Genomic DNA, 26,227 nt, shown 5'->3' with positions numbered 1-26,227 from the left:
ATGCGACGACAGGTGCTCGATGCTGACACGTTTCTCTAGAAGGTCATCGCGGCGTCGTTACGACCACCTGCTGGCATGATGGAAGTACGAAAATATGGAGCTAAAAGGAGACATTGTATCTTGCACGAGCGATATCCCCCAAGGCGATGGATTGTGCCATGATCGAAGTGGCTACAATGTTGGCATGACTTGCGCAGCCTGGCAGGCCAGCTACGCACATCGATGGGAGCAGATGAATGGCTCTCTACATCACACTACCCTTAGATGAGATGTTCGATGTCCATCAGAAATTTCGCATATCGGGCGTCTATTCGCAACGACAGCCTTCTTAGGATAAGACGAAGGATCGATATAATCGGGGCTCGTCACGTGTTTTGCCCCTCACCGAGGCTTGGCTTGTCAGCCATTCCAGGTTTACGGAATGGATATGGATTGCTGAACATCAAACGTTGTCTGACTTCTGCATCTCGTCTTCTTTTCTTCAACATTCATCACTTTCTTTCGTTGCTCGCTGTCAACATCTTTGCCGCACCAGCTGCTATCAATTTCCTTCTTTCGACATTTGAGAATCGACCAGCCTAACAGCAACGGAAAATCTCGATCACCTTTATTACCATCATCTTGCGCGGTAACTCTAAGTAGATCTGGCTGATCCGCTGACCTTTGCGCTGGCAAGGTTTCCTGCAACTGCTGTACGACTTTTGGCAGTTGAGAAGGACTTATCGAATAACTTGAAGCTTGACATAAGCTGAGCTGCCTGCTTGAAGGGTCAGGGATATGCGATTATATACGCTTTTTCTCTGCCTTCTCTGCATTTCGTCGCACAGCGACGCGGTTGAACAGCCGTGCAAATGTGTGAGTTGAGATCACGCATCCACTGAGCAATGCTGATGCATGTACCAGACACCCGGTGATGCTTGTTGGCCTTCTATCAACGAATGGAGCGACCTCAACACGACACTTGACGGCGCACTTATCCGCAGCGTTCCACCGGGAGCAGTCTGTTACCCGTCGAGGCCGGAGTTCGATCGAGAAGCTTGTGACTGCGTGACGTCGCAGTGGTTTAACTCGTCATATCACGCTGCGCATCCCGTCAGTATCGACTACCCTATATGGGCAAACGACTCTTGCAATCCAATCTTTCCAAACGGAACTAGCATCACCGGTAATCCACATGCTGAAGTGCAGGGATGTAATATCGGCAACTACCCCGCCTACGTAGTGAATGCCACCACTGCTTCTCAAGTCAGCATAGCTCTGGTTTGGGCAAGTGCAAGGAACATTCGCGTTGTCGTAAAGGCGACTGGACACTCATACCAAGGTCGCAGCACTGGTTATGGCACCCTGAGTATATGGACTCACCATATGCGCGGCATCAATTACGTTGCATCGTTCAGTCCAGCGTCTTGCCCTTCCGAGATTTCATTGACCGCTGTGCGTGTATCAGCTGGCCACACGAACATTGAAGTTCAAGAAGAAGTAGCTCAGCACGGAATGGCGATTGTAACAGGTGCCAACCCCAGCGTTGGGCTCATTGGGTGGCTCACAGGCGGTGGTCATGGGCCGCTTTCGACCAGCTACGGGATGGGGGCCGACAACCTGCTTGAGGCCACCATTGTCACACCGAATGGGGAAGTCGTCCTCGCAAACCCATGTCAGAACCAAGAATTGTTCTTCGCTATACGAGGCGGAGGTGGCGGCACATTCGGCATCATCACTGAAGTCGTCGTTCGCACTTTTCCAACCCCGAGAACTACTGCGCATACCTTCCAAGTCCGCTTCAAACACCCAGGCAGAAGCACTGGTTTCTATGCGTTCTTGGGCTTCCTGCACGCAGAGATACAGCGGCTGAAAGAAGGCGGCATGCAAGGGTATTACTTGGTTGTGGGACCGCCTATCGTTCCTACGCTATCATTCTCCTGGACATTCTTACTTTACAACGCTGCAAGCGGAACGGTCGAGCTACTCATGGAACCTATCGAAGCGTATCTGCACGAGCGGAAGCAGATTTTTGAATGGCAGTCGGTAATATCGCACACGGATACGTACCTGGAGATGCACAAAGCCAATTTCACGAACGAGCAAGTCGCAAATGGTGGCTCGGCATATGGGTCGAGATTGCTCAGTGCTGAGAGTCTGGCGAACCCACACCTGACGGCGATCGTATTTTCGAAGATCGGCCCAACCGATGATGCCTTTGAGCCAAATGTAAAGAACCTAGCTCCGGTTGACATCTGTGATCTTGGCTAACATACCCATAGGGACCAGTAACTAACCCACTCCTCATCGGCCACATGATAGGCGCACCGAACGAACCAGCTTACTACCCTCTTCAAAGCAGTCTTAACCCTGCATGGCGGAACACTCTCACGCACCTTATCGTCGCATCGCCGTTCGGTGACACTGCATCCCAAGCCACCATCGATGATGTGTATTCAGATATCACACGCAGAAAAACCGAGGCACTGCGGCAACTCAGCCCCGACACTGGCGCATACTTCAACGAAGGGGATAGCTATGAGCCGGAATGGCAGCAAGCGTTCTGGGGCGAAAGGTATTGGATGTTGAGGGCAGTGAAGAGGAGGGCCGATCCAAAGAACGTACTTTGGTGCCGCAGATGCGTTGGGAGTGAGGCGTTGGTGGAGACCAAGGATGGGCGGTTATGTGAGGTGAATGCGGAGGGCCACGATGAGCTCTGAGGCAGACCAGCTGAAGCATTGGCGGCTTTGAGCTATGTATTTCTGAACTTATGATTAATCTGTATCTATTTCTCATACTGTTTATCGCTGATCTTGAGGTGTTTCCCAAAGTGTTGTCCAGTTGGATTCATGGAAGACGATCTGGACGCCGGAGATGAAGTTATTTCCGGACCGAGATAGAGCCGCAGGCCACTTAGTCATCAATGACATTGGAACATCGAACGCGCCCCCTGTCTCCTACGCGAACGCGGTCTACAACATCGCTCAAGCAATCGTACTGCCTACTGCCATTGCTACCGATGCAAGCCTATATGTCTTGCCTGAGCGGCTCCACACATCTTCACGAATTTACCTTAGTTAGGCCCGACCTTTGACCTCACAACGCGTCCACTCACCTCCCGAATCGACCTCCCATACTCGCTGCTCGATTGCCAGACACAACGTATACTGTCTGATCATGTGGTCTAGGTGATCATGAGGTTAGAAAACTAGGCATAATCGGCAAGCTATAAGCCGGGTGCATGGCGACTTTGGGAATCCCCTAGACTCGACGCGTCGCATAGAAAGCTTGCGCGACTGCTCCACGCGTACAATGTTAAGCTGGCAATTGGTCAGGGATGTGCCTTGGTGCCTCTTTGAACAACACAGAGGCAAAGGAATCCAGGATAAGAAGCCAGCAGCACATCGCAAGCCGGTGGTTGGTCGGAGAATACCGCTTTGACGCGGAGCAAGACGGTGCCAAGACATACACACGCCCAATCTCCAACCTCTTCTGAAAAGATGGTACGTGGTTATCTTCACCGCTCGTTTGTGTCCGGGTCTTCTCTTTGGAGAAATGTACGTACAGGCATATCAGGGAAATACCCTTCTGAAGACCTGCTGGTCGATGAGTCAATGTCTGCGATCATGAGTCGTGGTAGACATGATTATTCGAGGTGCTCTAGACTGCAATGGCGCAGTTTACAATCGGGCATTATATCCAGGTTGTCTGGGTATGCCTCGCGGTGTATGACTTCCAGCAGGCATCGTTACATCAAGCTTAACCCATTGAGATTTGGTTGTTGAACACGGACTCCTCTGAGGCCTTACCCACAGACCGTCATCGTACATGAACACGCTTCTAGATTGACTCCACTCTGTTCTCCCAGCCTTCTTTCGGATCCTCGCCTCCAGTCTTTTCATCCTTTCAACGGCTATTCACGTGAAAGACCAGAACGCCCTCCGAGCTGACTAGCAACTGAGGGTGTATTGCAAACCTAGAAAGCACTGCCTCTCTCATGCACAGGCCTTGGAATTCTCCCACAGTGCTAATTACACATCACCATCACCCGACTTTTCCCGCCTTACGGCCAACTAATAGGGCTAGCTGCACGTTACAGAAGCCCCGCGAGAGCCACTTTCTACTCGCACTCGGGTTTTCTGGATCTGATAATGTGGCGCCGTCGCTCATTGTCATGCCAGTGGCCGGTAATCGGGCTAGGTTATTTTCCTTCGCTCGCTTAGATGTTGAGCATGAAGCTAATGACGCACGCTGCTGCGCACGCAATTGACAAGTGCGGACTCTCTTCCGAACTAATGGCTCAACTACTTGCAGCATGATAGTGCTTGTTCATTTTCCTCTCCGCCCATGTTGTTGTTGTTTACGTCAAAGTGTTGTGGGCGCGTAGGGAAACGACGTTTCGTCAAGCGCTGGGTCGCGATGACGGCCGCAACGGGGTTGTCGCACAAAGTGTGCTATCCCTCTGGTTCCATAGGCTCTACTGCTATTTCTTTGTTGTTCTCGTTTCCTTGTTCCCCACACTTACACTGGTGGGTTTGAGCTTACCGTGCATGTCATATCGGTCCTTTTGCTACGGTTTCGTCACCGCTCATTCGGTTGAAGGACGATGCAACCAACGCACCTTACACCCCGATCGTGTGGGCATATCCTTGTCATGGTAGTAACTCCTGCCAATTGGATCAATGCGGCGATTTTTGCCTTTGTTATAGGTGTAGCTTTGCGAGCATCATACTGCTTCAGAGTTATGTCGCCGGCGGCCATTTATCTGATGCGGATAGGCCACTAATTTGGAGTAAGGTGCGATGTCGTAGGTCACTTTCGCCCCACATACCTAGCTTGTATGTCTCCAATTGCTGGTACCGAGTGTCATGTTCAGTGCGTGCGACGTTCAGCCGCTTTTGGTCGACCATATCAGCAGTAACTGCCGCCATCTGAAACTGAGAAATGCATAGAGGCTCGCCTGGGCATACCCCTCTTTCTGCGTCATCAGGCAAAGGTAGGTTCTCGAATACTCGTTTGCGTATGCCTTGTTGCCGGCGCTTTTCTTGTGGAAGCCACGTGCACGGCATATAGCCTTTGGCAGCCCCAATCACTGCTTGTTGATGTTTTTCCGGATCAGCACATTGTTGTCCGGCCATATCAGCGACCCAACACGGTTACGATAGCCAGATTCATGCGTAACACCATCCTTCCGCATCCTTCGCATGAACAACACATCGTCGCTAAAGTTCTGCTTTCTTTGTCTCTTGTCAGTGTCTGCACGCCTTCATCGGTCTGACAGGCTGCTCGTATAGTGGCCAGCCAAAGGATGTCCACGGCATCAGCCAGACCATGAGCTTGTCCCCTGATCCCTCCTCCTTTGTGCATATGCGGCTAGAGGTTGGTTGCATGCAACAGTTTCCCGTGCTCGAGCGAAACCTGCCAGTGCCATGCACATGCTCTCGGTGGTCAAGCGAAGACAAGGCAGGGCTTACAGCCTGAGGTCCCGCCACTTCGGTCTTTTCACCTTTTGCACGGGGTGGCCGCCATCTACTGCCACACTTGCTTCAGGTATTTGTCGTAGCTTATTCTTCATGTCACGCTTCACTCTGTTTCCGTCATCGAATACCTTGCTTTGACTAAGACGTGTGACCCGTGGAGTGATTTGTGATGTCCTCCCAGGCAATCTTTCGTCATCCAGTCTGCGCTGGTCTCGGCATACATGAACGTTCTCATCCGCCTTGACCAACCATATTCTTCTTACGCGGGGACATGTAACCTGGCTGGCCAGAACGACTTGACCCACCGTGAAGCGGCGCCCACCAATCCGCCTCCACACAGCTTAGCCTCGTCATGCACAAAGAGCGCCGGTGACCGCAGCTCCGGCCCACACAAGCACAGCACTCGCTCGTCTCGGGATCAAAATTGCGTGCGACTTGCCATCTAGTTCCATCGCTGCCCATGTACTCGCGGCGTACCCAGCATCGCCTTGCTCTCACATGACGAGAAGTATGCGCGGAGTGCCGCGTAGCAAATTCCAACGTCGAGCCTTGATGAGACTGAGGTTTGCGTACTCAAGGAGCGCAATTCTGGGCATTTTCGCATGCCAGGACCATAAGAGGCCAAGTCACAGCGTCAGAGAAACCCAAAAGAGGTGGAATCAGCAACGGGTCGATTGATTGCGCAACTATTTGCAAGGTTACTTATGGTCGCAGCAGTGGCCGCAGTTGTCATGTTAATTGTGATGGCTGGTGTGTGGTTCCGTGCACGACGCAAGTCCGTCGTTGGGCCGGATGACACCACAAGGACACCTCGCTTTCTGCATCACTCGATGTACGCTCACTTTGCCGCACTCCTGTCATGGATGCCCAGAACACAGTTGAAGAAGATGGTTATGATTTTACAGCTCAATCTAACTGAGAGCAAGCAATTGGCTCGGTAATGTGGAATTGTTGCCTTGTTCGACGGCAAGGCAGACTGGTTGAGTCGAATTACGAAAGCACACTGCATCATGTTGCCACTGCATTGACTACACAATATAGCTCAAGCCTTGTTTGCCATCCATTTGGGCTCACCGGTAAAGACGGTTCTAGTGAAGAAAACCTTCCCATAGGCCCGGTGGAGGCATCCCTCGCTGAGTATGAGCGGAAAGGCAGGCGAGCCAACGCGGATGTGTTCGTAAAAGCTATGACAGATGGCGAGACATCGCCAGGGATACGGCTTCTCCTTTGCTCAACCATATACCGCTCGCCACGTCAGAGGATCTCCGATGGGGCATGCTTTGGCTGGTTCTAGTGTGTGTCCGGGGGCCCAGATGATTACCGTGATATGCGATGGCGGCTTAGGTTCCGCATTAACTTCACGCCATCCTGTTATCTAGGATAGGAATGCCTGTCAGCGTGCAGGGCCTAGTCCGTCAACAACGGACCGGCCACGGGCATAGTCAGCCGTTGAGTGGGGATATCGATCAGCTGAATGAAGGACCCAGTCCGTGCTATGCAACATGCATGCGGATGTTGCTAGCGTTCCATCCCAGTGGCGATGCTGGGTGACCAGGTGCGAAGGCGAAGACGCATGTCTGCAGCAGAACAAGATAAGGTGACTGGCCAACAGCGTTTCGAGTCCGTAGTGGAAAGACCGGCATGTTGTGTGTCAGCCAAGCGGTAAAGGTGAGGATCTCTAGTGGACGCAAAAAACAGCCGAGCACCATCGGTGAAGCTCAGTGATGCTACACAGGTTGATTAGCGTGACCACAAACGGAAAATTTGGGGTCGAGCATGTAGCGTAGGAAATGAGAAATGCCCGAAGTACCGTGACCACATGGCGTACTAGTGCGTAAGGAGACAGCGATGCCCAACCGCAGGCGACGATACTGCTTATTCTCCAGGGCCTGGTCAGTGCATCTTGTAACGGTTGACCATAGCTCGAGGTGAAGGGAGTGGAACCTAGAGACTCTCAAGGTTGGCCCGTGTATTGCCTGGTGGCATTTCCACTGAGGTACCAATAGCGGGAGCCATTGGCCAATCGCTTACTGGACCCAGGAAAATATTCTTGAACCGGACTGTAACTCGGCATACACCAAGCAGCACGTGATCGTATCTCGGTTCACGAATGCTCCATCTCATATGGCATGAGAGGCCCGGATTGCTCGACAAGGACACACCATAACGACCCCAAGCGCCAACTAAGGCGTCTTGACAAGGAACATGCGGGATTTTCGCATCTGGAACAAAGGGTTACGTGGTTGAGGAAGCCACGACACGTTGATCCCCTAGCAAATGTGATAACTGTCTGCAGCTGGAAACGCCGGCACGGCCTAGGGTATCATTTCAGCCCGTCTCCGCATTACTCTAGCGTCAGAGTAAGAGGGATCCGTGAATCGTAGCGATATCGTTGGATGGAATCGGGTGGGGTGCTACCACGTCGATGAAAGGATAGGCCACGGCATCAATTTATGGCCTGACAGCGAAGCGGGCTCGGGTTCGATGGATGGCCGGCGAGGCCGGCGAGAGGAGTTCGTTTCGAAGGATAAATAGCGGTACGCTGCTGCCAGAATATCAGTCTCTTCACACTCAGTCCAAAGATCTCTTCCAGTCATTGACCATAGACTCTGATCCTCAGCTATCTTTTGCAACACCGGGCTTGACCAACAACACCTCTCTTGGGTATAGACCATAGCCGTCTTTGCCAAAGCCCTCCTACCATCCAACCATTCTGTATGTGTCTTTGAGGCTCAAGGTTGAGGTGACCCCTGAGCTGACCCACTTCCAGGAACGCGATTGCTGGCCCTATCAAAAAGGTCCAGTGTTTGAACCAGCAGTAACAGGTAGGTGTTCGAGTGCTGATATCCAAGCGGTTCGTGAACAAGACTAACGTGTTACCGAACATCAGACGTCCAAGCTCTTCCAGCCTGAAACATGTGCTTCTACGACCAACACAGGTTCGTCTGCGGCGACTGGAAGTGGGGCCACTTCCGACAGCACTGCGCCAAGGAGTACCGAATCGGCGAGACGTGTGGCATGAAGCTCATCATGCAGACAATTCCTACGGGAACATACTGCAAGCTCTGTGAGAAGATCAACACCAAGATGCGCCGCCGAGCCGCTGAGGTGGACCGCATCGGGCGCTGGCAGCGAGAGCCTCACAAGTTCGGTGCTTCGATCGAGAAGTCGATGGAGATGATTCGCAGTCTGGATGGAGAAATCAATGAGCTGTCTTGCGAGCGCAACCGTAGACTGCAAGCAGTCTACTAAGGTTACAGCGGTCATGGCGCGGGCGTCTGCGGTTTCGTTTCATGTATACCGCTTCGGTATTTTCTTTCAGTTTGAGGCCATTCATTTTTTGGGTCCAGAGGCGGAATGATGCACGCAGAGCTGGCATTGAGCGATGGCATACGGAACAGGGAAGGCCGGGCGTTACCTCTTACAGTCGCTTCTTTCTATTCCTGAGATTCTCAGTATTTAATGATGCAATGACCATTTCCAGTTTGTGTGATTGGTTGCTTCCTCGATTGTGGTGATTGTAGCCGCTGTGCTTGAATTGGGGGCTGAAGCTGTCCAATCCGTGACCGTCGCGTAGCCGCGAATAGAAGTGGAGAGCTCATGGTGCACGGCCCGGCGAGAGACAATACGGCGCTTTCCCCTCAGTCAGGGAAGGCTGGTCGGGTGTTCGGGCGAAGAATTTGCGCCATGCAGCAAGGTCGACCATCGTGAGATGAAGCGGGCGGAGGGTCGGATTCGGTGGTGTTGTTGTGTCGGAGGACGGCTGGTGGGGTAAATTTCGCAGCTTGGCAGACACGTGACGACGCTAGGGCTCACTCGGATGGCGTGAGCGGGTAGTGCCGATAATGCCCCGGTCTTAGTTGCCTATCCCATAGTGTCAGCTGGTCGGCCTGCACTCGCTCTGTCATCTTGTGTACTCTTTCTTCCACGTCTTTGGCCTGGCTTGTGTTGCCTATGGACACCACGACGTGTTCGTTCGTCCGTAAAGCTCTACTGACAGCAACCCACATGGCCCACGGTCGGTCGTTCCCCCTGTGTGGCCGAGCTCATGCGGCGCAGATATGTGTGCGTTCTGGGTTATCGAGGGAAAGGTGCGTGAACCGATGCGTTGATCAGGTGGGTATATGCAGTGGTCTGCGAGTACTTCGCTCACTTTGTCCGCGTCGCTCTGATGATCATCTGTTCTCGTGGGCGATCTGTCGTGTTCCGTGTGTTCCATCGTGCTTTTCGTGCGGGCTGCACGATGTTCTTTATCGTTCCTCCAGTTGAAAAAATTGCTTTCGAGGTCAGCTAAGCTATACAGTGGTCGTAGTAGGTTGCAACAGTCTCAAGAGCCAGGAAGGAAGGTTAGAAGAGTCGACTTACGTGGCGAACGCTAAGTGGCCTGAATAGCGGCCGATCGCCTTCATACGTCTTCAAGGCTCGACTCCACCACGTTTCTTCTCCGCTATCCGCTACCCGTATCGTTATCCAGACTTGGTGACTCACCACCCGATGTGTGTTCGTGCAAAAGAGAGCGCGGGTCGTCCAGACGAGAGGATCAAGAGTGTATGGGGCTGCCCAAGGTTCTTGAGTATGCTGCGACCGAAGCCCTACCACGGCGAGTAGGTTTAAGCGCTCGTCACATACGACAGGTTTATCACTCGTGTACTACCGCTTCTCCCTCGGGCTGAAAGACGCGGTTAGGTGGACACCTGAGGGGCATACGTTCAGCACGACGACCAATGAGCCAGCTCGACGTGTTGTCAGCAGGACCACTCAGACATGGTTCGTACATGACTTACGACAGAAGGCATGTCTAAAAGCCGCACTTTGGATGTATTGGGCTGCAGTTGAATTTGTGTGCATAGCCGGAACACATGTAAAGCACCGGTTCGACCAATGATATCGCGAGACAGCACTTTTGGATATGCTGGGCAACCAACCCAGTACTTCTCTCATCTCGCTACAGTTCGGTAGTGGGCGACTAACTAAGTTGCATGTACTGGCGATACGTACCGCTTGACGCTCATTCATCCAGCTCTTTTCGTCGTCGCTACAAGCCTTGCGCATAGCGACTTTACCCTTTTGGGTCGATCTTGCTTGCCATAGCGCTCCCGCATATTATCTGCATATCGGAACGGACGCACTACGTGTCCCGCGCCAATCATGACAACATTGAGGTTCACAGTTGGATCCTGCTTCCAAGTGCTTTCAACGTTTTCTTGTCTTATCGTCGCAGCAATTGTACCCGTCGACAGTCTACACCCAACGTCCAGGCTGCCGTCCCAAGATCTGTGTTACCAAAAACAGGTGTAGACTAGTATTCACGGCGACAAAGGATGTATTGCGTTCGATGCAAGGCCTGTCATAGCCTATGCAGACCTTGTAGGACATGCGAATGTGGTACGTTCTTCGCCAAGGGCTTGACCAATCACAGTCCAGAAGCGGCATTCTGCCTCGATCGCATGCCGCCGACTTCGCCCAACGAAAACCTTGGACAGCCACGAGTATGGCACGCTAAACTGTTTCCATGATCGTTAAGATTACCTTGATTTTCTGTACATGATGCAGTAACTCGGAGATTGCAGCTTTTCCAAAACGGGTCGTTGCTCCAGGTATGGTCGACGGTTCTGTGCCCAATAGCGCGCGCTCCCACCCCCACCGGCGGCTCGTCTCGCAGCGAACGTCTAGGATGGCCCTTGCTGGTCGGCGAAGGTGTTCAAATACCCCACGTAGGTCTTGCAGGAAAGGTAAGATCATCGAACAGGAGGATAGTACCAGGAGTTCGTCGTGTGGCAGCTGGACCAAGCGCCTACAGGGCACGCGAGCCAAATTTGGAACACCCCGGCTGCTCTACAATTCATCCCTACAGCATCGCTCCAGGGAAGCTTGATATTAAGCGTACTGCTACAACTGCACCCTGGATAAGTCTCGTGCCTTCTGAGTATAGGCTCCTAGAATCCACCTAGATACGTCACTCAACACGTGACTGGCCGCTTGGGCAACCTGAGAAGAAGCTCCTGGCCACACCTTCCATCCAGACTATTACTGCATCTATTCCAGCCCGTGCCGGCCTCAATCCTTCCACAAGGAGACCTCTGTGGCCTCAATGCAAGCATCATGAAGTACTCCACCAATGTCGGCATAGGGTATACCGCAAAACGATAGAAAATACTTTCGCATTCCAACATTCAAGATGTTAATATATAGGACATAGAAGCTATCGCAATCATACTGTATACCAATTCCTAGAACCTTCAAAAGAATATATGTACTGCATTAAACTGTAAAACAAGGTGTTTAGGAAATACACCTGCATTGCGATTACATACTGTGTTACTCAACTGCGTTATGGTCGCGGTTTCGCACTAGCACGTTCAACAAAGCAATACGGTGTACCAATGTGCCGTCTCAATAACCAGCTCAAATCATAACTAGACCGCAATCTGAGCCAAAGGCGCACATTATTCATGCTGATGGATAGCTCATCCGTCTCCCCGGGGTTTAACCCCTGCGCTCCATCGCTTTGAGACTACCCACGAATCAACACTCTCACGTTGTAAAAGGACCAATCTTCACCATCAGATATTAGCGTCAAGTCGGTTGAGGTAGATACACCAGTGGTAGTGCCGAAAGTCCTTCTTCAGTTCCGCATACCAGAACATATATTCGAGTATGTGCAATATAACATCCAATTACAATTGCGCGTTCCAGCGATATGAAAATTCTGCTTCCTCATGCATCACCAACAAAAGCATCAACCACACTCCCACTCCCATCATCTACAACCCATCTAAACCTTCTCCCCCACCCCAACATCCCTCAACCTAACCCTCAACCCCCCCTTAGGCCTCGCCGTAATCCCCCCCTGAATCCCCGCCACATGCCCCTCCACCTCAAACCCAATCTCAAACCTGCCCACCAAACTCGCCACAAGACAAGCAAACTCCGCTTTGGCAAACTGCATACCAATACAACTCCTTGGCCCATGCAAAAACGTCGTAATGGCATAGTTCGACTCCGCGCCGCCCGTGTTGGCAGTACCGGGCTGCATCCAGCGGTCGGGGTTGAAGGAGCGGGCATCTGGGCCCCAGAGATGGGTGGACGTGTTGATGGCCCAGGGGCAGATTACGACGGTTGTGCCGGCGGGGACGAAGTGGTTTTGGATGGTGGTGTCGTGGGCGGTTTCGCGGAGGGTGAGGGGGACGGGGGGGTAGATGCGCATTGTTTCTTGTAGTACGGCGTTTAGATATGGGAGTCGGTCGATCTCCGTAGAAGAGATCTGGCCACCTGGTTGTAGTGCTTCAGGCAACTCGGTGCGGATCTCCTGTCGTAGCCGCGTTTGCACATCAGGGTTCTGGCAGAGGAGGTATACGGCCCATGACATGGCTGAGGCGGTAGTTTCGTGGCCGGCGGCGAGGAACGTCATGAGTTGGTTTACGAGGTCTTCGTCGCTGAAACCACCGGATTCCATGGCTACGCTTAAGATGTCCATGCCTTTTGCCTCGCCGGATTGCAGCTTCTCGCGCTTGTCGTGGATGAGATCTCTGGCGACCTTTTTGATGGTGTCGACGGCGTTGCCGATTATGTCGTTGCGCGCCAAGGGGAGATTGACGGCGACCCAGTGCGGGAGCAGATTGAGCAATACTTGGATGAGTTGAGCACCACGCGCGCCGGCGAAGATCTTGCGGTAGGTTTCGTTGAGTTCGTTGGACGGGTTGCTGATGGCATCGAAGTCTTTGCCCATTCCTGCTACACCAATGATGTCGAGAGTGGCGCGGGAAGCCCAATGACCAATTTCGACTACGGATGATCCATCAGGGCTGCTCTTGATGGTTTCAGCCAGCTTGTCCGTGAATTCCTGGGATTTACTCCAGAAAATGGGGTACAAATCTTTGACATGTCGGAAGTTGAACGCAGGCATAAGTGCCTTCCTCTGGCGCTGTGATCACAGACACATTAGCTACCATCTTCTGAAGTCCATCACCTATACGCACCTTATGTTCATCCCCCTCCGCCAACAAAATCCCCACGCCCAACAGCCTCCCCAACCCCTTCCTCAACCTCCCCGGCTTAACAAACTCATAACTCCTCGTCACCAACACCTCGCCAATCGCCTTCGGATTCGTCACCAAGATCCTCGGCTCATTGAACAACCACCGATAATACAACACGCCGTCATTCGGCACATTGTCAATCCAATCCCGCTGCGGCTCACCCGTCGGGTCCTTGTAGATGCGTCGGAAGTGGCCGAGCAGGAAATGGCTGTCTGGCGGCGAGGGTAGATGTCGCAACGGACTTAAAAACAGTGGGTAGACAACGATGGACCATGCCAGTTGAACGAAGACTGCGATTGCGAAAAGCGCAATGGTGTTCTTGATATAGCCTTGCGAAACGGCGACAGCAGGCGCATACCGCTGACTAAACCACGTCCACGCCGCAGCCGCAAGCAGCAAAAAGCGTTTCGGCACCGCCATATCAGGAACTCTGCGCAAGGGGCGCGGTTGCAGATGTTCGAAAGGGATTGACTGTTTGGGTCGCTCGACCTGCGTGGATGTGGCGAAGCGGCGAATCAAGATGTTTCGGTAATGGATGACGTAAGGAAGTTGTCGGGTGTCTGCGCCACGACGGGGGTTGTTGAGCGGCGTGGTACTGTAATGCCAAGGAGTAACCAGCACAGATGATATATCGTAAAAAAGAGAGAATTGAGGTTCAGCAAGCTGTCTTAAACATTCAGCTGCTCGCCCGCACATGCATCGTTTCGGTTGCGCGTAGCTGGTCCGAGAAGGTCCGTGCGCAAGAGTCGGCATGTTGTCTTCCCGAGAACGCCCACCTGTTTAGGGCACATTTGCGACTGGCTGGCGGGATTGTTGTCCCGCGTTGGTTGAGTGGCTTCAAGGCAGCAGGAATGTATACGGATCATGAGGTCGCAAACTGCAGAAGCAAGCGGACGAGTTTTACGGGATGACGTTGGGAATCTTTTCTGATGTGTGTGTTGTGATTAATGCGATTCGCGTTGCTGTATCGCGATACTACGTGGCCGAAAGCCCTAATTACGTTCCTCCCTAGACTGCAAGCTATGCTCATTTACGCTTCGTTGTCGTGTCCTCATTATCGCTTTTCCTTTCTACGGCTGTTGCAGTTGCTTCATCTGTTTGCTTGGTCTTCTTGTTTTCGGTGTCCTTGTCTTCGGTCACCGTGTCTTCGGTCTCCTTTGTGATCACATCCTTCTTCACGTCCTCTTTCGACGGCGTCTTCGACAAGTGCCCTGCAGTCTGCTTCGACCAAAGCTCTGAATACTTGCCAGCTTCATTCTTCAGCAGCTCTTGATGCGTGCCGCGCTCAATGATCTCGCCCTTCTCCACGACCAGAATTTGATCTGCATCAGCGATCGTGCTGAGGCGATGCGCGATGACGAAGGTCGTGCGGCCTTGACTCAGCTTCCGGAATGCTTGTTGGATGAGTGCTTCGATAGAAGAGTCGATAGCTGAGGTGGCTTCGTCGAGCATGACAATCTTGGGATTCTTGAGGAGTACCCGCGCGATGGCTATGCGCTGGAGTTGACCGCCTGAGAGACGAACACCACGTTCGCCAACCTTGGAGTTGTAGCCGTCGGGGAAGCCAACGATGTCGTCGTGAATGGCAGCAGCGGCGCAGGCATCTTCGATCTCCTTGTCCGTTGCGTCGAGTTTGGCGTAGCGAATATTTTGCCGGATGGTCTGGTTGAAGAGGACAGGGTCTTGCGGCACAAGACCGAGAGCATTCCTGAGACTGGCTTGCGTGACTGAACGTAGATCTTGACCATCGATCATGATTGAGCCGCCGGTCACGTCGTAAAAGCGGAACAGCAATTTCAGCATTGTCGACTTGCCGCCTCCTGTCTCACCAACGAAGGCGATGGTCTGTCCGCCTTCCGCCTTCAGATTCACGCCCTTGATAATGGGCTTACGCTCGTCGTAGTGGAAGTCGACGTCCTTGAACTCGACTTCACCCGCGGAAACCACAATGTCTCTTGCACCGTCTTGGTCGGCAACTGTAGGTTTAGTATTAAGTAGCTGCAGAAGGCGCTCAGCATCAATAAGCGAGCTGGAGATGTGGCGATAGCTGTACGAGAGAACGTATAGGGGGGATGTCATTGTGTGCCAGTACATGATCAGAGTGACAAGATTGCCAACTGGCTTGCGGCCAGTGACAATCTGCGACATACCAAAGACGCAAGCACCGGCGAACCCGAGAGTTGTCAGAACGTCCTGTGCCGCATGGCCGCCCATAGATCGGAAGTAGTATGCGTATTGAGCGGAGATGGTGTTCATGATGTTCTCGGCATAGCGCTTGTGTTCGAACACCAATCGGTTGAAGTAAGCGACCGTCTGCCAGTTGTGGACAGTCTCATTGACCGTAGAGCTTTCAGTACGCTGCTTTTCGACATAGTCTCTTCGCTTCGGCTGAGAGAGCGTCGTGAAGTAGAATCCGATTACGATGTATGCTGCGCCCATGAAAAGGATGATGAAGGCCATGTAAGCGTCGAACAAGTGCGTTACGTAGTACATGGCTACGAAGAGGTCCAACAGAATGGGCGCAATGTCGAAGAGAACCATCTCGATGAGCGAATTTAGAGATGACGCCTGTTCAACAGCTTTCAGAACCTCCCCGGAGTCTTTTGAGGTGTGGAAGTCCATGGATAGACCGAGGACATGCTCATATGCGAGCAAGGTGATGCGCCGATACGCGGAGTTCGAGATGACTAAGTTTGCGATGCCATCGATTATGCCGAGCCCAGCATAGCTGTTGATGTATGAGAACAAGATCCAGAGACCAATATCCCTCCACGGCATGACGCCACTCTGGGTCTCATAAGAGTGCTGTAGTTTGTTGGTGATGATACCGATTTGGCGAGGAGTAAGCAAGTTCAGAACACGCTCTGTCAGCATATGAATGAGTCGTAGACCCAGGCATGTCATGACTTTCCAGTCGTCTCTCGGGAATAGGTAAGGCAAGAACACGGCGAAACCCTTGAGATATCCGAACCAGCCACCCTCCTCTTCGAGACGCTTTGCCTGTTGCTCTTTGATATCCTTGTCGTCATCTTTCGGCGGCGCTTCCTCATCGTCGCTCGACGTTCCAGTAGGTATGGTGCCATATCCAGCGTTGCCGTTGGGTGTTGATGAACCATTCGCTTGCTTTCCTAGCAGAGACTGGCGTTCCTCGTCCGTGCTGACCACCGCCTGCTTAGTGACCAGAATGATGAAGGCGTCAAGAAGTAATATGAGCGAAGCCAACGCCCTGACGCAGTCAATCACGAAAGGCGCATTCTTCTGCCGACCCTTCTCGGGGATGGAAAATGCCGTTATTAGACATGTTGTAGTCTCGAAAGCGAATTGCAGGACAAACGCGCCAAAGTAGGCGTGCCACCGTAACGCCTTACTCGACCAGAGTATGTATGCGAGCGGGCTCCAGACCAGTATCGATCCTAAGCAGCGGATTGCTGCAGGTTGTGGTGCCTCGTAGTCCCAATCGCCCATTGACCGGCTGAAGTAGTAGAGTACCTCTGTGATGTATGCGAAAAGTATCGTGAGCATGGCGATGAGTATGCTCCACCGCCTCTTTGCTGATACTAATCGTGGTTTTTGCAATATGCACAAACTGAATGCGCAAGCTCCCATGTAGTAGAAGCCGACGGTGGGCGCATGCATGTAGTTGAGGAGGGCCATGGCCGGGTAAAGCGGTGTCGCGGGCTCTGGCTGATCCATTGTCGTAGTCGTGATCGTGAGCTCGTTTCTTCGTTGATGTTCCTGTTCTCGTAGCGTCTGTCTTGGACACTTATGGCTGCGCACAGATACACGGTCTGTGCAAGGTCGTGGGAGGCGACTTTATCGTCTCACACAGTTGTTGGAGGCCTGGGAGTAGGTCGCACACCGGGTCTCGAACTGGCAAGGGCAGGTCGCCGAAAGGAAGGTGCTTGGTGGTGTGCGAATCCGGCCGCTGCGAGGAGGCAGAGGCTGCAGCCCCAAGCTTTTGATTTGGTGATATGGTCTTCAGCCGCACCGCCACAACGCTCTTCTCCGCTTAAGAATACCCGGCGAGCTCAGCCAGGAGGGTTCGAGTATGTGTATGCTGTCGTGATGGGCAGGGTTGTCTTCGCTTAAGGCCTGGGTTTCGAACAGCCCGCGACGCGTACTTTGCGACAGCCTCCAGAGTTATACGATTGCGCGGCGCAAACTTCCGCGCAGACGGCTGTCACGCGCGCTTGATGATTTTGGCGGTCTGTTGATGGACGCGCGATGTTTGGTTGTCGCGCTTTGCGCATTCCGAACTGAAGAAGCTGCGCGCCCTTGTTAGCCTAGTCGGTGTGGCTAGTGCCCGCTGCTAGGTCTACTGCAATCACCATGCAGTCCACTCACCGCCGTCTCCAGCTATCTGCTTGATGCGGCGTACAGCGTACGGCGACACTCCGGTGCCGCCGCTGCTGAAGAAGCGGCAACGATGTATATATAGCGCTGCATTTTCCCAGAGAGTCGCCGGTGAGGCCGCACACCCCCAAATTTCCCTAGAGCCGTCATCAAGCGGCGAGACCCCGCTCTAGGCAGAAGCAAGCACCCAACACAACAGCCATGGCGGCAGAGCGACCGTCGGCGCTCGAGGCGGCAAAAGAGATTCGGGAAAATGGTTCACGGCCCATAGCGGGGTTGGACTTGATGAACGATGCGGCTCCTTGCAGGTGTCACATCTGCAAGATGCGAGTTCCTTCTGCGCCGGATTGGGTAAGCGAGGCTGCACTTCCTCAGGTACCGTGCATGCATTCTGTAGATCCGCAATGCACGACACGTCGACTTGAATACCATCAACGGCATCCACTCCTAGCGTTTGATCTAGCTTTCTTATCAGACAAGCACACCGCCCAGTCCTCTAGCAGCTTTGCTAGTCATCACGAGAGCCTCACTAGCGACTAGCAGGAGCCTCACGCCGTTGGTCTGGGAGAATGCTGTACCGAGCTTCGTCGCCACGTCATGACTACGACACCGCGTTTGATATCAAGACTGACTGTTCTAAGCGCTTAGGAACGTCGCTGATACTGCTGCGATCCACCGATTATATCTGCATCCTCGGTTCCGAAGTCTGGTCCAGATGTCAAGCACGACTTTGTCAGTACCAGGGTAGCATCGCAAAGCCATCGATTATGCAATGTGGCACGACATCCAACAGATCTAGATCCACTGCGAGATCGGCCCGCAGGATCCGCACGTTCGCATGGCAAAGATGGGGCCATCCAACGACCACGGCCATCCAACAGCGACCCGGCCCAGGGTGTTTTGGCGACCGTACCACACCCCACCCAACACATATACAAAGACTCCAAAGAAACTCCAGTATCTCATCGCAGCGACGCTTACTATTCGAAATCTTTGCCCATATGCCCATTGGTTAGGTTGCGGAAGCTGTGAGTGGCTCATCACTTCGAGACATCTAAGTGCACCACGAACCACTGCAAAGTCACAAAACTCCACCCACAGATCAAAGACGCAAAATCCAGAGCTCACTACGTACAACCAACAATGTCATCCCCGCTTACGCCTTGCAACGACCACGATTACCCCATCCAGTAACCCGAGCCCCAACTCCCATCCCCACCGTTTGTCACCATCTCCCCACTGCACCTGCCACCGTACCACCAACGCACGCAGCTCCCTTCGATCCCTGGACGTGAATGCTACGCAACACTCCATGACTCCAATACCACTTGTGACAGATGTGACATGTCACACGTTCTATAAAGAACTATTCCCTCTTCACATAATCAACAATGACTGGTCCTTCGATTGCCTCCCGCTTCTTGTTCGTTTTGCAGTCCGCTTCCGTCGTGTATGTGAGTCGGCTGGCTATCTCTTGTTCTTCTCTTCACATAGCGCGTCGGAAGGATTGTATATAGATTGGTGGTGGTTGCGGTGGTTGTCTTCTTTCTGCTCTTTGCACCTGTACTTGTACATACATTCCACTCTCCACCCGTCTCTATCCGTCTATCCCAAAGCCACACCTAAGGTCACGCCCAAGGCCCCAAACAGTCCCAGTCCCAGTCAGTGAATACCCCCTCGAACGAGCAACATTTTACCCCTCGATCCCTCGGATCTCGCCACCCATAACCCTCAGTCACCCCCGTTTGAACCCGCTCGCCCCGGATCCGACATTCCATTCCGGTTCGATTTCTACAACTCTGGCGCCTGGATCTCGCGTCATTATACCCCGCGTTAGTCCGAGCGTAAAGCACCAACTTCTATCAGATTGATCAGAAGTGGCGCCTTTTTCACATTTACTTTCTACCGTCCACACCTGTTGCGATCAATACCGTTCTGAATCAATCTCCCCTCTTGCGGATTTGAACCAGAGCATAACGGTCCGAGCGGCAAGTCACCGACATAGTCTCAGGCGACTACTGAGACCCTTTTTCAGTCTCAGATCTTTCAGAGTATATATCCCTCACCATCAGCTTTTCTTCCAGCGTCCACACCAGCAGTTCAAAGTACTGCGATCCAATCTTTCGCAGACTCATTCTCCGCAAGGACAAGGCAACTAAACAACATGAGCGACACAGCACCCGACCCACCCCCACCCCCACCCCCACCAGAGCAAGCAGAGCAAGCAGAGCAAGGCTCACCACGTGGCGCCATGGATCCTCCGGCGACACCAGGTCCAGATGCGGGCCTTCACGCTAAGGTACCAACTGCAACAACACCAGTACCCGCGCCTTCACCCGCACCGTCCACACCAGGCCGACGTAACCGCCCCCTCCTCCCCAACACCCCACGTTCATCCAGCAGCCCGTTCCCCACTCGCGCGCCCCGCACGCCAGGAGCATCATCGGCAATCCAGCCCTGCACTGTCGACGAGACGCTGTTTAGCCGGGTGACTGTCCACACGGCCAAGTGCACTGAGTGCGACCAGCGGAATATGGATACCATGCGCCGCTGCCCTGGCTGTACGTTCCAGGTCTGCCAGCCGTGCTATGAGAAGCGGGTTAAGAATAACAAAGGTTTGCTTCATGGTAATATGGCGACGCCAGGTGCGGTTGGGGTTGGCGCTGGTACTACTCCTGCGGGTAGGACGGTGAGGCGTAGGCCGGTGGCGAGCAGTACGCCCGTACGTGAGAGCGAAGAGAAGAAGGAGAATGAGGTCAAGGAAGAGGAGAAAGAAGTCAAGCCCGTGCCGAAGGAGACTACTGCGTCTGCACAGAAGTCGTCAGCGAAGAAGCGCTCGATCAGGAAGAAGCCTGTCGTTCTTGATAGTGAGGTCGACGAGCTCTCTTCCGAAGACGACTTCGAGCCAGACGATCACTCACCCACGCCCAGCAAGAAGCGCAAAACTGAACTCACCTTCGCCGAGAGCGCCATGGCTACCGCTACCCGAACTCCACCTGCCACACGCGCGACTCGACGATCAACCACCGCTCCAACCTACCAAGATCCGCCATCCCCGCACTCGGACCCGGTCGACGGCAGTGTACGCAGTGGTGGTCGGTCAAACGGCTACCTAGGCGGCGAGTACAAAGGCGATCCAGACCTCTATGATGCCGCCATCGGACCATACGAAGAGCCGCTGTTGAGTCGCCAGAACCCTGTCCTGTCGAACCCTGCCTCTAGGATCCCCGAAATCATCAAGCGAGGTGGTGTACCGAGGCCACAGGGCGAGACGTACAAGTACATCCAGAAGCATCTCCGTGAGAAGATGGGATTGGACCAGATAGGCGAGACGACTGGAGAAGAGACGGTGGCATCTTTGGCTGAGCAGAGCGTAAGTAACGAGTATAGAGCTGTGATCGACGACGACAAAGCTGACACAACGAAGAACGAGGCTGACCAGGCTGCTAATGAATGCACCGTTGGCGCTTTCGTCGAGCAGATGGCAACCAAGTACCTGAACGCCGAGACCATGGACGGAGACGATAACAAGGCCCTCTTCAACGCCATGGAGAGCGCCGCGTTGGTCTGGGGCAAGAAGACGTTTAAGAAGCTCGATCCGGAGAAGCAGCGCATGGTGCAGCCGGGCTTGAAGTTGCGTCTTGACTTCATCGACGAGAAGTTTCGGGAGGAGTTGGCGAAGCTGATGGATGAGCGCGCTGGCAGTATGCTGGCGGAGTTGGGTGTGAGTGACGAGAAGCCTGCGACTGGTCCTCCTGACTTGCTGTTTAAGGCTGTCTAGGGTAGGTGATGGCGGTGATGGCGTTGCATTGGCCTGAGCGATGATTACCGTGGCCTCATTCTTGCATTGATAGATCTTCAGCGATAGACAGAGTTGTCGGGACTTTCACCAGTCCAATCACATGGGTAGCGAGTCGGTATTGGTTGGCTTCGTCTGACCAGCTTGGCATTCGCCTAGGATAGCGAAGAACTATCGTAGGAGCATGTATCTAGAGACCAATTGCATCAAATGAGTAATGAAGAAGAACGTGCCTCGTATAATGGCATTGCCGGACCAACTCTTGAAAGACATGAACGAAAGGAGACGAGAAGACGTTTGATACAGACATGATTATGCTACTTGAAGACATACGTAAACGACCTCCTTTCGAGGCGTAGGAATAACAGAAGGAAAAGATTATGGGTATCCGTAATGGCGCTGATGCAATGCAGAATGCGACAAACAATGAAAAGGTACGGGTCGCGTCAGTCGAGGCGCCCATACTGGCCGAAGATGCCGCCGACCTCCACCTGCTGTGTAGGTGTCTACCGCTGACCGAACTGAATCGTCAGCTTCCCCTTGGCTGGCTTAATCTGCTCCAGCTCATCCTCGCCCTGGTTGCCCATGGCGTTCTCGAGCCAAGCTGTCTCGTCGTCATCGTCGTTACCGGCGGAGGATGGGCGCTGGCTTCGTATCGACTTGAAGCGCTCGTTGAAGAGATGTGCGTATTCGTCGTTCTTGGAGGGCTGTTCGGTGACTTCGGGGAGGGCGCTCGGTTGGGAGACGGGGATTAGTTGCCTGTAGAGGATTAGTGTGGTGTTCTACGGAAGATGCAGAACCTCCAAGGGACGATGTGACCTGTAACCTGGAAGGTACGGGTTCTTTTGCGGGAAGGTGCGAGCGACTTCGTGGGACGGAACGCTCGAAGATGAAGAAGGCGGCACTCACTCGTTCGTCTCAGCGCAAATGCGCTCCAGGTTCTCTCGCTGACGTCGAAGCTCTTCTGGGTCTGGCTGGGGCGCGTTATGTGTGCTGCTGGCGGTACCATAGTTCGGCTGGTACTGGTCTCCGAGTAGGTGCGAGGCGTCCGAGTTCTGTGAGGAATCGTGAGTACTTGCGTGCAGCGATAGGCTGTCTATGAGCACTTACATCAGACTCAGAAGTCCTGCGCCCTCCCAGGCACGACGAGCAGATACCCATCGAATGGGCGCGACGGTGGCTGGCGGAAGCGGTGGAGCGATGTACGCGCTAGTGTGAACGGACGTCTATAGTCTATACGGAAGCGACGAAAAGGTGACGAGCAACTACACGGGGCATGCTGTACGGCCCGTAGAGAAGAAGCTGGCGCAGTTGTCGAAGTTCACGAGCGATGCTTCCTTGAGTTGTGATGATCGGCGCCGGCAATCTCCGGGGGTCTTGGCGGGCAAGGAGCCGCATCGTCGCTTGGGCACCCTTCCACCTTCCACCTTCGCTACCTCGCCTCATTTGATGGCTTGCAGCTCCATCCCATGTCCATCGGACTGCTTGCAGCTTGACGCTTGGTCTCCTCTCTCTACCAAGCACTCTATTCTTTTTCGGCAAACGATCGTCTCTCACGCAAAATGCTATCCACCATCGGATTATCCTCACGCGTCGGCACATATACAACATCATGTATTTTTATATACACATATTAACTGTGTTGGCTAACCGAGTCGCATCACGAAGATGACCCCTGGTCTAGAGCGCCGCATCGTGCATGAAGTGTTGATCTCATCAAACTTCACCGATGAAGACGGCGGCGAACAGCCAAGAACTTTTCCGCCTCCCATGTCTTGCAACAAAAGAAAGCCCGCTTCTTTCTACTCCGAATCACTTGAGCATCTGTCTACAAAGAGTTTGCCTTCTTTGGATGATCAGCCCGCCCCGTTTTGCTCATTGGGTACATTCCTCCCCGCTTTGTCTCTTAAGCACAATGCCACCTCATACAAGGAAAAACCTGAACAGGCCTGCGGACTACATCAAGACAAGAATCTGCAAAGTGGGTGACCCAACGTCAACGTAGGCTCTAGGGTGTTCAGTTTTTTCCTAGTTTGGCGTGATGCGCTGCTCACTGTGAACTGGAGACTAGTGCAGTTGGATACCCCCCACGGCTCCTCCCACATCGCCTCGAGGACCCTGCCAAGCGCTCTACTAATCCCGCCGTCGACGGGTGGTATTCTGCGCCGGAGGATCATCACCGTCGCGCGAGCGCTTTAACCTCGGCCCTGTGGGTGGTTGGGGTCTTGGGTCCCTCGGCGCGTTCGTAGTCCTCGTTGGAGGTTGTCGAGGCTGATCTTGGGGCGCTGTCGAGCGAACGTCTGTAGCAACAGGGCGCCCGATGCGAGGTGGACTGCGGTTATCCGGTGCTGCCTGAGCCCTAGGCGGACGGGCATCTGCGTCCGTGTCGTCATCGGATGGCTTCGGCTTGTGTAGAGCATCGAGATATGCGAGACCAGCTTTCATGTACTCGTCTAGGGAGTCGTCCGCGGTCCGCAGCTGTTTTAACGCATCGACGTCCAATCCAGCGTTTCTAGGGATACGATCGAGCCTCGCGGCAGCAGATCCAGGAGATGCTATAAGGAAATCGCTCAGGCGTTGCAACGGCCAATAAAACTCAGGTTCGACCTGACCCCAGTAATGAGACCTCGATGGGAGAGTGACCTTTATCAACTCGCCCGCGAAGACATGGGTCTTCGGCTTGAGATTTCTTGATTGCGTCAATGGTCTCACTTCGAGTAGGCTGTGCGGACTGTCATTCCCAAGAGATCCATTCGAATGGCCTTCAGTAGCGATCCCCATGTACTTCGCGTACTCCGACTTCGGTATTGAAGGCGTTTCTTTCAAGCCGCGGCCACCGCTGGTGTGAGCAGCCCAACCAAGGAGATAGCTGGGCTCTACTCGTTTGATGATGAAAGGCACATCTTCTTTGACGTTGATCATGCCTTGCGAAGACGGTGTGAACTTTTGTCCAATTTTCGCTTGATCGTCAGAAGAGAAGTCGCAGAATCGGATCGAAACCATATCGGAAGTGTAAAAGTGCTTGGTCAAGTCGTCGTATGGCTTCTCTGGAATTTCTCCGTACCCGGAGTTGAACCAGTGCCTTTTCCTTGCGAGGTTATCATAGATGGTAAAGCCCGTGCTGGGAGATCGTTGTCGAGGTTGCCGTCTCCACGAGGGCTCACGATGGGAAGAGCGAGATGGTTCCTCGCGCCTTTCTCGCTCTCGGCCACGCTCAAGGCTGGGGGCTCGGTCATTCCTTCTATCATCGTCTTCATGTCGCCTACGAGATGTTTCCGTACGTTCTCGTCGCCGACTATGATATCTATGCCTTATGTCCCGCCGTCGACTACGAGATCTATTCGTATGTTCTCGTCCCCGGCTATGATTTCTGTGCCTTGGGCGTCGACTACGAGCCCTGTGGATTCGTTCTCGGTGCTCACTGCGAGATCGGTTGCGATGATTTCGACGTTGATCTCGAAGGGGTGATCGTTGAGGTGAGCGACTCCGACGACGAGGGGACTTGTCTGATTCTTCATGTTCGTATGGCCTACCATTATCTCTGGAGCGACCTCGACGGTCTTGTTGCGCTGGCACACTTTCGGCATATGGGTCGTCCCGTAATCTAGCGTCGGGAACACGGCGCGCAGGATCGGGGTCGTAGCGAGGCCTTCCAGGCGCCTCCGCGGATCGATTCGTGCTAGGCATGATGAGAGTTGACCCCTCCCCTTTACAAACTTAGGTACAGGAAAGGTCCAGTTGGGTTGAGTGAGTTGTGCCAACGGGGCGGTAACAAGCGTAATTCCATAGGAGGGCCTGATGAAATAGAGGCAGGGCTTGAGCCCGCCCTGGCCTCAGTGAATCATGGAGGCAATTACGTTGGCCCTGCAGTAGGTCGCCCGTCCAGGCACGGGCACAGTAAGTTGCACCAAGCATCTGTCAAAGTCATGTGAAATCATTGACAGTAATGCCAAGTGACGAAGACTACCAAGTCTGAATGGTCTCAATGAAAGAGACTGATCTCTTTATTGTGATCATACTACGTTTCATAATCTGGATATATGCGGCGCTCCAAACTTCCTTTGTTCGGGCCTATATCATCTTGCTCATTGCCATCAATGCCGTCATTACCATCATTGAATCTTCAAGCGCCCAACATGGAGGATATCTTTTACTCCAGATATGATCCCAGTTACCACACCAATCAACGAGAACTCATCTATGATGACTGGACAGTACCTGGCAAGGAACAGTTGCGATTAATCGATGGGCCGGCCGAGTTTGTAGAGTTCCGCGATGGCCGAAAGCGTGGCACAGCTTTACTGCTTTCAGAATCGCTAGCAGACGGTATACATAAAGCCTTATGCATCGCTCACTCGTATTGGGCTCTTCCTGAGAAAATCGATGAGAGAGAACAGACTTGTTTCGAGAATGAAATACGGATGCAGTCCTGGAACAAAGAGGTGGAGCACCTCATCAAGATCACAAAAGATGAGATGAGAAGGAATGGAAGGGCAACGCGCGAGCAAAGAGATCTTCTAAGGGAGCTATTTGTAGAGCAAGAGCAGTGCCATAGGGGGCTGAAAGACAACCAACGT

The 26,227-nt window shown here is 53.2% G+C and overlaps 8 protein-coding genes across 8 annotated transcripts; 3 read left to right on the top strand and 5 right to left on the bottom strand.

Annotated features, from left to right (window-relative positions):
- Positions 1-1,494: 1,494 nt before the first annotated feature.
- J4E79_005309 (uncharacterized protein) lies at positions 1,495-2,699 on the top strand (the record flags this gene model as incomplete). The annotated part of the gene is made up of 2 exons (XM_049354187.1): positions 1,495-2,208; positions 2,262-2,699. The coding sequence occupies 2 exons, from the start codon at positions 1,495-1,497 to the stop codon at positions 2,697-2,699; spliced, it is 1,152 nt and encodes a 383-aa protein (XP_049211052.1).
- A 5,676-nt stretch (positions 2,700-8,375) lies between these two features.
- Positions 8,376-8,711, top strand: J4E79_005308 (uncharacterized protein; the record flags this gene model as incomplete). The annotated part of the gene is made up of 1 exon (XM_049354186.1): positions 8,376-8,711. One exon carries the CDS (start codon positions 8,376-8,378, stop codon positions 8,709-8,711), a length of 336 nt encoding a protein of 111 aa, XP_049211051.1.
- Positions 8,712-12,234: 3,523 nt separating this feature from the next.
- J4E79_005307 (uncharacterized protein) lies at positions 12,235-13,918 on the bottom strand (the record flags this gene model as incomplete). Its single annotated transcript, XM_049354185.1, has 2 exons — positions 12,235-13,383; positions 13,439-13,918. The coding sequence occupies 2 exons, from the start codon at positions 13,916-13,918 to the stop codon at positions 12,235-12,237; spliced, it is 1,629 nt and encodes a 542-aa protein (XP_049211050.1).
- A 480-nt stretch (positions 13,919-14,398) lies between these two features.
- Positions 14,399-17,191, bottom strand: J4E79_005306 (uncharacterized protein; the record flags this gene model as incomplete). Its single annotated transcript, XM_049354184.1, has 2 exons — positions 14,399-14,424; positions 14,533-17,191. 2 exons carry the CDS (start codon positions 17,189-17,191, stop codon positions 14,399-14,401), a joined length of 2,685 nt encoding a protein of 894 aa, XP_049211049.1.
- Positions 17,192-20,015: 2,824 nt separating this feature from the next.
- Positions 20,016-21,632, top strand: J4E79_005305 (uncharacterized protein; the record flags this gene model as incomplete). Its single annotated transcript, XM_049354183.1, has 1 exon — positions 20,016-21,632. One exon carries the CDS (start codon positions 20,016-20,018, stop codon positions 21,630-21,632), a length of 1,617 nt encoding a protein of 538 aa, XP_049211048.1.
- Positions 21,633-22,156: 524 nt separating this feature from the next.
- Positions 22,157-22,811, bottom strand: J4E79_005304 (uncharacterized protein; the record flags this gene model as incomplete). The annotated part of the gene is made up of 3 exons (XM_049354182.1): positions 22,157-22,409; positions 22,560-22,705; positions 22,761-22,811. 3 exons carry the CDS (start codon positions 22,809-22,811, stop codon positions 22,157-22,159), a joined length of 450 nt encoding a protein of 149 aa, XP_049211047.1.
- A 972-nt stretch (positions 22,812-23,783) lies between these two features.
- On the bottom strand, positions 23,784-24,886 carry J4E79_005303 (uncharacterized protein; the record flags this gene model as incomplete). Its single annotated transcript, XM_049354181.1, is given in 2 exon segments — positions 23,784-24,697; positions 24,715-24,886. 2 exon segments carry the CDS (start codon positions 24,884-24,886, stop codon positions 23,784-23,786), a joined length of 1,086 nt encoding a protein of 361 aa, XP_049211046.1.
- A 75-nt stretch (positions 24,887-24,961) lies between these two features.
- On the bottom strand, positions 24,962-25,337 carry J4E79_005302 (uncharacterized protein; the record flags this gene model as incomplete). The annotated part of the gene is made up of 2 exons (XM_049354180.1): positions 24,962-25,227; positions 25,271-25,337. The coding sequence occupies 2 exons, from the start codon at positions 25,335-25,337 to the stop codon at positions 24,962-24,964; spliced, it is 333 nt and encodes a 110-aa protein (XP_049211045.1).
- Between the last annotated feature and the right edge of the window lie 890 nt (positions 25,338-26,227).

This window comes from Alternaria viburni (assembly GCF_023758015.1).
Source record: "Alternaria viburni strain BMP 2772 chromosome Unknown scaffold_10, whole genome shotgun sequence".
NCBI lineage: Eukaryota > Fungi > Ascomycota > Dothideomycetes > Pleosporales > Pleosporaceae > Alternaria > Alternaria viburni.
The sequence above is the reverse complement of the archived record's forward strand: the minus strand, read 5'-3'. Positions and strand labels throughout refer to the sequence as shown.